Genomic DNA, 10,210 nt, shown 5'->3' with positions numbered 1-10,210 from the left:
AATTGGGGTTTCTCATTGCAGTCATTAGATGCTGGTGGCTCTCAGAACACCAAGATTTGGGAGAACACTATCCTCCTTGTGCCACATCCTTCCTGGTGGCAGCGTCTCTGTGTGACCGGGTACCACCTGAACAGCTGGATCACCAAACATCTCCTGCCACAGTTCAGGACTGTCCTCCTGCTTCTTCCCCTCTCAGGATGGGAAACACTGGTAGCGCACTCTAGTTAACACATGGAGCAGGGCTGTCCCCGCTCCTGTCACTGCTCTGAGGTGACCGTGCAGGGATCTGGAGGAATCCCAACTCTCTCTTGGCTGAGCAGCAGGGCTAACCACTTTTAGGTGGGGTTCACCGAACATCTTGAAGATCCAACTTGATGATTCCACTCTGCCGGGTGTGGAATCTGTGGACCCACAAGTGGATGAGCGGGGGCCACTCCTCCAGCTGAGCTACGTGATGACCTCATAGCATCTGGGGACTGCTGGGTCCTGGTGCTCGTGGTGTCCGGCGACTCTGTGCCAGTGGGTTACGACTGACAACCAGCTCCAGGGTGTCTCCAGCCTCCGCCAGGAGTGGAACCGCCAGGCAGCAGTCGAAGTCCCGAGTGCGAACATGGTTGACCTGCACAGTACACAGCCAAGGGACAGAGTCCCCGTAAATGAACATTCTCTAGAAAGAAGCTGCACCTGTAAGACTAGAGCTGAAGAGAGGCTAGAACGTGGCAGGACCAAAGCTCAGACTTTATCTTGAGCTATCTGACCTAACGTCCTTTTAACAATCAAGTGACCGCTAGTTTCCACCAACCCCCAAACTAAGAATGGCATCAGAGATCTAAAACATGGCTTTCTGACGTGCTGTAACCAGCCTACCTGATAGATCCACTAATGCTTTTACAAGTCGTGTTGATTTCAGTCATTCATGGCCCAGGGTAAAACCCCCTTTGAGGCAAGAACCGCGGTTTTTATCAAAATGTGTGATTTTCCTGAAGTCCTGACCCCACCCAGATTTAGGACAAAACATAAGTACATTTAGAACAAATACAAGAAGATCAACAAGGGAACAAAAATAGCTGGAGCAAGGGAAGGGCAGTCTTGGAGGCTAAGTTAGGAACAGCTAACTTTGTTTCCCAGGCTCCCTTTCTGTTAGAAGACCATGTGATTGGTTCTGGCCAGTAGACTAAAAAGGAACCTGTCATGTAATGGTTTGGAGTGAAGGCAGGACAAAAAAAATGGAAGCGATTTCCTACACCATGGAGTCTAAGGGAGCCGTTTCTAGACAGGCAGGCCCTCTGTCAGCCAGGTAGTCAACAGCGAGTGGAAGCTCAGCTCTTGTGTGAGCAACCTCACCCCACTCAGCCCCCTGGCCTTTCCATGCACCCTCACAGTGAGAACCGAGCTCTGTCCCTGGGCCAGTGCTGGGACCTCCCTGAGTTACCTGCAGGAGCCTGTCAAAGGGCTGTAGGCCTCCGTGCTGGGCTGGCCCATCCACACGCACAGTGTGGACATAGACACCCTTCTCCAAGAGGCCATCTGAGACGCTGAAGCCAAAGTCGTTCCGCACTGGGTCCTTGTGCAGGGTCACCTGGGAGGAAGAGGAGGTGGCCTTTGCTCCCTCCAGTCCCCATTACGTCCTGGGATACAGATCCAGCCTATTGGCTGGCCCTACTCCAGGCTGCCCTCAGCAGCCTATTGAGCCTGTGCCCTATGATATTGGCCTTGCTACGTGCAGCCCGCAGGTCCCTGTGCTCGGGGGTCCCTTAAAAAGGGAAGTAGGAGATCATAGCGTTTTCATCACCCTGGGCAAACCCCTGGATTTGGCATGTGCTGTGATGTTTTGGTTCTTACAGAGATACCCACAGGTACAAGAGATGCAGCTGGTGGCAGGAAGGTGATGTCAGTCATCTGCCTACGGTGGCATGCAAAGTGGTCTCTTGGGATCTGCAGGGTGCCAGCTCCTGGATTCTGTGAGGACCCCCAAATCTGCAGATGCTCAGTGGTGTAGGATCTGTAGAGAACCTGTGCCTGTCTGCCCACATGTTCAAGTCTTCTCCAAGGGGCTTCTAAGACCTCCTAGCTCATGGTTGGTGATTTACCTGCACTGCTCCGGGAATGAGGTCTAAAGCCAGCCTATGTGCAGTACAGATTTTTTCTGTTTATTATTATTATTATTATTATTATTATTATTATTTTATTATTTTAGATAGGGTCTTGTTATGTAGTTCTGGCTAGGCTGGAACTTGCTTGCTATGTAGACCAGGCTGGCCTTGAACTCTCAGAGGTCTGAGGGCCTCTGTCTCCAAAGTGCTAGGATTAAAGACCTATACCATCATGCCCAGCTTTTCTCTGAATACTTTTGATCCATGGTTGGTGGTCTGAATTCAGAGCCTGTAGGTAGGGAGGACTAACTGTATATACACACATATATGCCTATATGTAATGTAACCTTCCTGTGTATATACATGTATGTATGTATCATACACATTTGTATATGTGTATGTGCATACAGGGATAATAACTGCTGAAAATGAATCACAAAAGTGTATCACAGGCATGTCTATGCATAGGTGTGTGGTGTAACTATCCAGATAGTGAGAGTTACAGAAAACCTAATAAAAATCCCTGGGTGTTTTTGTTATTGTTGTTTGGTTGGTTTGGGTTTTTAAAGTTTTTATTATTTTATGTATTTGATGTTTTGCCTGCATGGATGTCTGCATACCCCTTGTGTGCCTGGTGCCCTTGGAGGCCAGAAGAGGGCATCAGATTCCATGAAACTAGAATTACCAGTGCTTTCTAACTGCGGTGTGTGTGTTGGAAATCAAACCTGGGTCCCCCAAAGAGCAGCCAGTGCTCTCAACAGCTAAGTCCCCTTTCTAGCCCCTATTTTGCAGTGAGGGAGAATCAAGCTCAACAAGGGGCTCAGTATCCCAAGCAGGTAAGCTCTTCCTGCTGCCAGGCACCCCCGTGCCCACACTGTGCCTACTTGCATCTCCCAACCCCAGTGCCCACCCTATGCATCTCCAGGGGTGTTGGCAACAGCAGCTCCTGCAGGTCTTCAGAGGATGTTCGGACCTCCCGGCTCCGGCGCCAAGGTCGAGGGCCAGGCCTGCCATCCACAGCCACAGTCTGCACAGTGCCTGTCATGATGGAAGCCTGTGGGAACATGACTGTCACTCAGACACCATATACTTACTCCAACTGACTCTGTCAGGCAGGTGCTTGGTCACAGGGTGAACACAGTGGAGGTGGGTCATCGGCCAATCACAGAATCAGAACAAGAGCCTCTGGGGATTAACAGCAGACTAACATCTGCTCTGTGCCAGGCTCAGTTCTCAGCAATTACAAGTTTAACTCATCTCACGTTCTGTGGTACCGAGCTGTTTTCTCTGTTTTACAGACAAGCAGATTTAGAGAGAGAATCTGAATTCAGAAACTGACTCCACAGTTAGGGATCTGAGCCTCAGCTCATATCATCAAGGCACAGGGGAAGGGAGAGGTAGGACAGAGGGAGGGATCAGCGATGCTGCCAGAGCTAATATCTCAAACAGGAAGGGGAGAGAAGAGCGCCCCTGGCAGAGGGGACACAGCAAAGCTGGGCTGTAGGAAAGCCTGGAGAGGAAGGGTCTTCCAGCACCCTGCAGCTTACAGTAAGTATGTGACGACAATAGGGTGACTCGGGAGCAAGTAACGGGTGAAGAATGTCACATGAACAGATGTGTGTGCTCAGGAGGGAATGGTGGCCAGAAAGGACATGGTGGGACCATGGCAAGGAGCACAGGCTGCTCTTGCAGAGAACCTGGATTCAGTCCCCAGCCCCTACCTGGCACTCACAACCTATGGAACCAGTGACAGGAGTTCTGATGTCCTTTTCTAGCCTCTGTGGGAGCTGCACACATGTAGGGCACATATACATGCAGGCAAAACCCGGTTTGGGACAAGTGAAGCTCAAAGACTTGAGACCTCAGAGACACTCCACACCACAGAGCAAAGAGTGCACGGGCAACTGCAGCTGAAGCAGTTGCAACAACGAAGTTGAGAAGCCCACCCGACCACAGACAAAACAGATAGGTGACCTCCACTCTGACCACAGTAGATGATAGGCAGACCAGAACCAAGACCACATGAGACACGACAGGCAAACCTGAACCCCGTAGGCTGGAACTAATAGAAAATGCAAGAGAAAATGTAAGTCTGTCTAAAACATACAGAAAAATAAGAAGCTAAAAAATAAAAGACGTTAAGAAAGAAAATCTTAAGACGTGAAAAGCAGAGATGTTAGCTGGGTGGTGGTGGCGCATGCCTTTAATCCCAGCACTCAGGAGGCAGAGGCAGGTGGATCTCTGTGAGTTCGAGGCCAGCCTGGTCTACAAGAGCTAGTTCCAAGACAGGCTCCAAAGCTACAGAGAAGAAACCCTGTATCGAAAAACCAACCAACCAACCAACAAGCAAAAAAAAAAAAGAAAAGTAGAGATGTTGGGGAAATTAAAAATACAGAAATTGAAACAAATTCTAGGAATTGGGTTAATATTGTGATAAATACCGTCAAGGAGAGGCTTGGTGAGCTGGGAGGGAGATTAAGGAAGGCAATTAGCAGTTAGAACCCCTGTGGTGGCTACTTTTATGTCAACCTGGCACAAGCTAGCGTCGTGTGGGAAGATGGACCCTCAGTTGAGAAAATGTCTCCATCAGATTGGCCTGTAGGCAGGCCATTTTCCTGTTTGAAGATTGATGGGGGAGGGCCCAGTTCACTGTGGAAGGTGCCACTCCTGGGAGGAGGTGCTGGGTTGTATAAGAAAGTAAGCTGAGCAAGTCATGAGGAGCAAGTCAGCAAGCAGCACCCCTCCATGGCCTCTGCGTCTATTGTTGCCTCCAGGATAGAAACCCTGAGTTCCTATCCTGACTCCCCTGGACGATGTACTATGGTGTGGAAGAAACCCTTTCCTCCTCAAGTTGCTTTTGGTCCTGGTGTTTATCCCATCAGTAGAAACTCTGACTAAGACAACATGCATTTCTGTAAATTTCAAGGGTTTCACGTTGACAGTGGAAACCATTAAAATATTTGATACAGAGTAGACAACAAGAGTCCACAAACAAAAACTGTAGGGTCACAGCCAACTCAGTGCTAACAGGTCAACTCATAGCTTTGAAAATATATTATATGAAAAAAGAAGAGTGGAGATTAAATAGCTAAGAAACCAGGACGAATATCTTTACTACACACACACACACACACACACACACACACACACACACACACACACGCACGCACGCACGCACGCGCGCGCACACACACACACACACACACACACACACGCACGCACGTCTAAGAAAATGAATATCAAAATGAGCAAGACAGAAAACAAACAGGAAATACTGAAAAACCAAAACAGGGTTGTTGCGTTTTTTTAATTTGGTAATTGGCAAGGCTGATGAATGGGGAATGCCCCCAGTCAACAATGCTGGAATAAAATGGGGGTGGGGGTGGCAGCAGATGAAACAGAGCTTTCAATTGCTCCCCAAACTGAGCTCAGAATGGCTTTGTCATTCTGAATGTGAGTGGCTCTGACCTAGGGGCTGGAGCTCTGGACTGAATAAAGGGACAACAGAGCCAAGCACAGCATTCAAGCCGCTGCTGCCTCACTGCAGACGCAGCGACCAGCACCCCCAGCCTCCTGCTGCCAAGGCTTCATGTACTGCCATGATAGACTGTGTCCTGTAGTGTGGGCCAGAACAAATCCTTCCTCCTTCCCATTCCTCACATGTGTAGATGTGACATGCATATGTGGGTAAGCATACTTGCATGGGTATATGTGCACATGTGTGGGAGTGCACAGGCATGTATGTCTGAGGGCATGTGGAGTTCCGAAGTTGATGTCCAAAATCACCGCCCCCCACCAGAATTGCTCTTTCATTTTATTCATTGCAGCAGGGTCTCTTAATCAAACTCAGAGCTCGTCGATAATAGCTAAGCTTGCTAACTAGCTTGGCCTGGGGATCCCCTGGCATCTCCTTCTAGAGGCTGGGATTTGCAGACAGGCTGCCATGCCCACTCTGCATTTATATGGATTTTTGGGATCTGAATAAGTGCCTTAACCACTGAGCCACTTCCAGCCCAACCCTTCCTTTCTAAAGTGGCTTTTGTCATGGCAACAAGACATATAGGTATTACACATCCCCAGGTGACACAGGAACCTGACTCCATTGATGTGTAGCCTCCCCCAGCCCTACAGTGTGTCCAGGCATGGTACCCCACAGGCCCTCTGGTCAGGTGACAGTACCTCCAGCTCCCTTAGCAGTTCTGACTGTCCACAGGACTCCAGGTCTTCAAGGGCCTCTCCAAACACTCTCCAGAAGCCCTCCTCTCGGGCGGGGCCAGGGGTTGGGCTGCAACAGGAACCACAGCGTCAACTCCTGGCAGGCGGGAGGGTGGGCGGGCTGGGCCTGAGGAGTCTTCGTGGCCTAGGGCCCAGTGTTGGGCTCCAGGGGCCATAGGGCGGGCAGGCAGGCAGGCGGGTGTCCTCGGTGGCAGTGCTGGGGCCCCAGGGCAGTGGTTGGTGACACAGAATGTGGGGGGAGACGCAGTTAGGGGCGACCAAGACTGTTGGTGGCCAATTATAACAGGGGCAGATGAGACGGGGTGGAGAGCGATGACACAGGACGCCTGGGAAGAAAGACAGACGGACAGACAGAAGACAGAGACAGACAGAAAGATCCATGGGATAGCCCCAGAAGACAGTCTGATCCCACCCAGACACATGGCACCACGGGACAGTGACAGAACAGAGCCAGAACTAGCCAGGACACAGATGAATGGAGAAAATGGGTTATTTGTGCTGGGGAAGGGGTGGGAGGCACCCATCCTGGCCAGGCCACATTGTGTGGCCCATCCGCAGCTAACACCTAGCTTGCAGGACCCCTGACAGCTCTCAGAGAGCCCTTGGCCATTCACCACACAGCGATTCACAAAGTCCTCATTTCTCAAAGGCCTGGCTTTGCTTTTAAGGAGGACAGTGCAGTGGAGATAGAGGGGTGAGTCCAGGCAGAGGAGGCATGGGTGTTTCTTGTGGGGACCCACTCTGTGGGAGCTGGCTGCTGTAGGAGCCCAGTCATACACATGTAACACGCACAGCCCAGGTGGCTATGAACTGAGAGGCATGCCTCCTGCAACCTGATCTGAGGAGGAGTCTGGGTTCAAATTCTGAGTCTGTGTTGTGATTTCGAGCACAGCTATTCACAGGCTCAGGAGGAACAAGTCGGACTGCTGTCTCAACAGGACATGTCTGCTGCCATCTTCCCACAGATGCCCTCTCTGCCCCAGTTCTGCTCCTCAGGCCGGGGATCTTCCTCTGTCTTCCTAGCTCCCCCGTCCTGGCATGGCCACCCTCTGGCAACCCCCAGCTTAGCGTCCCCACTACAGACCTCATCGGCGGCTCCCAGTCCCCCTCCTCCTCCTCTGGGAAGCTCTCATCAGTGGGGCCAGGTGTGTAGCTTGTCTTCCGGGGCTCAAGGGGTGGGGGGCTGCTCTTCAGTCTGCTGGGATGCCACTCCTGGGGAGTCACACTCCGGACTGCCACCTGTGGAGTGTAGGAACCTGGCGGGTGGAGAGAGGGGTGTGGGCCTTCTCTCTATCCTTGCCTTGCTCCCCTTTGTTCCCAGAAATTGGATACCAGTGGGCAGATATGTGCCCTTCTTGGGCCCAAGTTTCCACTGAGAGACCCAGGAGTCCTTGTCTCTCCAGCAAGCGCCTGAACATCCATCCATCCAGCAGTTAACACTGAAGTTCCAGCACCACGGTCAGCTCCACAGGCTTGGCCTGCTAAAGGGCCTCCTTGAAATGGAGTTTCAGATCTGACCACACCCAGACAGACCTACAGGAACCCTGAGGATGAGCGTTCCCTGGAGCTTGGGATGGGGACACTCAGGGAGAGCCAAAGGCCCTCCCTGAAGCCAAGAACCCAGAGATGTTTCTCTGCTAATTGCCTTAACCACACAGGCCAGAGGGCAGCACCAGTGGGCCTCAGCCATATGGGCAAGGAGGACATTGTCTGCCTTCTCATCTTCAACTGGACACAACGAACAGGAATTGACACCTACTGTGTGTTAGGCATGGGGATAAGGAGAGAGACATAGGAATAAAAGCTGCTCTGTCCCCAGCTCATGGCAAGGAAAGACAGGACTGCGGATGCCTCTGAGGGGCGGGTGAAGGGCGGAGTTAGTCAGGTTACCCTTGGGAGCTCCCTCTGAAGGAAAAGGCCAGCTAGGACAGAAGGTGCCAAGAAGACCAGGCAGTGGGATCACCTTCACAGAAACCTGTTCAAGGGCCCGGGCCCATTACCTGAGCCCCCAAAGCCACCATCTGTGGCAGAGCTGCCCCAGGACTCCACAGCACTGTCCGCACTGGGTATAGCAGGTGAGAAGCGGGCTGTCAGCAAGCCTCCCTTGAGGGCCTCGGGGGGGTCCTCGTCCACATCACTGGCCTCACTGAGGCTGCCTGACTGGCGGGGGAGGAGGGGACCTGGGAAGAGACGGAGCATCATCAGTGACCTCAGAGACAGGTGTTCTGTGAGCCTTAGTTTCCCTACTTCTGGGAATTCTCAGGCACTTGACAACCTGGCTGCTGCTGTGGAGGGGGGGGGGCATACTAGTAAGTAAACCCATCACACAGATGGGAAAACAGAGGTGTGTGAGGTTGAGCAATAGGTCAAAGGCCATATGGTGAACAACGACGGAGGCCAGATTAACAGAAGACCCCATGACTCAGGTAAACTGTGGCGTGCACAGCACATAGGAGCATAGGACATAGGAACATGTAGGAACCTGAAGAGATAGGAAGCAATGAGGAGCATGGTTTAGACCCAGAATTTACCCCATATCACACTATGCCACCATGGCATAGGGCCTCTCTCTCTTAGCCTCCTCATCAGCTGGTTCCACCCCCTCTCCAGATTGGTGACACATAGCCTGACCCAGGACTGCCCTTCCTGTGTAGGCCAGGAAGTCCCCAGGAAGGGGCAAGGCTCACGGTCCAGCTGCTTCTTGATCTTCAGTGTGACTGTCTCCCCTGCCACCTGCAGAAGGTGGATGGCCTCGCTCAGGGGCCGGCCCTTGAGGCTCACGCTGTTGATAGCCAAGATGCGGTCCCCCACGTGGATGGCGCCAGTCCTGAGGAGGGAGCACAGAGCACACATGAGGCCCAAATGCTACAGTCTCAGAGTGTGTCGGTCCTGCCTCCAGATACCCTGCAGAGGCCCCAAGGCACAGGCCTGACCGGCCCCAGTTGTGCAGGAGGAAGGCTAATCAGGCAAAGCAGCACACTCTGGTAGGCTCAGTGTTCCAGAGGCAGAGCAGGATCCTGGGGCCCTGTCTCAGAGAGGTGGGAGGAGAGACAAAGAGGGAGGGGTGGAGGAGAAAGAGAGGGGTGAGAGATCCAAGCCATCCTCAGAACTTCTGCTGAACAATTCTCCCCCAGATTCCAGGCTTTCTACCTCTATTGGTTCAACTTAAAGTCAGTCACCTTCTTCTTCTCTTTTGTTTTGAGACAGGTCTTGCTATGTAGCACAGGTTGGCCTATGTAGCACAGGCTGGCCTGGAGCTCTCTAGGAAAGTCAATGTTGAGGCTTCTCAAAAACCTGAAAATAGCTGCCTGACATAGTAGCAACACGCCTTTAACCCCAGAACTTGGGAGACAGAGATAGGCGGATCTCTGTGAGTTCAAGGTAACACTGCTTGAAGAGGAAAAAACAAAATTTATAAGAAAAACAGATGAAAATAATTAAATTGAGCAAAATCAGTCCAACTCAGAGAGACAAATGATGTGTCTTCTCTCATATGTGGAAGCTAGAGTTAAAACTATCTGTGAGGAGGGGTTAAAAAGATCATAAGAGGACCATGATGGGAGCAGGGACACAGGGAAATATAGAGGCTAATGGGTGGACACTTGGGACCTGAACAGGAGGGGAGCTATGTAAGAGAAGGAAGGGGATCAGGAAGAGGGGGGCAGAGGGATAGATGTTTGGCAGTGGGGGAGGGGGGATAAGAACAAAATGCAACAATGGCATATTCATATGAAAATGTCATGATGAAACCCGTGAATTTGCACGCTAGCTTTAAAAAGTGCATATTGGGTACATGTCGAAGTGCATATTTATTTAAGATTAATTTCTTTCCGCTTAGTTTTTTGAATGTGACAGCTAGGAAGCCAGTTTGGAGAGCAAGT

At 51.4% G+C, this 10,210-nt stretch overlaps 1 protein-coding gene across 1 annotated transcript in view; it reads right to left on the bottom strand.

Moving 5' to 3' along the window:
* Positions 1-460: 460 nt before the first annotated feature.
* Positions 461-10,210, bottom strand: part of Grip2 (glutamate receptor interacting protein 2) — a 29,676-nt gene continuing 19,926 nt past the window's right edge. The window contains exons 18-24 of the mRNA XM_038319543.1: positions 9,017-9,156; positions 8,330-8,509; positions 7,414-7,585; positions 6,273-6,378; positions 3,004-3,147; positions 1,433-1,579; positions 461-619 (exon numbers count right to left, since the gene is read on the bottom strand). Of these exons, the coding sequence (XP_038175471.1) occupies positions 461-619; positions 1,433-1,579; positions 3,004-3,147; positions 6,273-6,378; positions 7,414-7,585; positions 8,330-8,509; positions 9,017-9,156 (1,048 nt within the window). The remainder of the gene's footprint in view (positions 620-1,432; positions 1,580-3,003; positions 3,148-6,272; positions 6,379-7,413; positions 7,586-8,329; positions 8,510-9,016; positions 9,157-10,210) is intronic.

The sequence above is a fragment of the Arvicola amphibius genome, chromosome 2 (assembly GCF_903992535.2).
Source record: "Arvicola amphibius chromosome 2, mArvAmp1.2, whole genome shotgun sequence".
NCBI lineage: Eukaryota > Metazoa > Chordata > Mammalia > Rodentia > Cricetidae > Arvicola > Arvicola amphibius.
The sequence above is the reverse complement of the archived record's forward strand: the minus strand, read 5'-3'. Positions and strand labels throughout refer to the sequence as shown.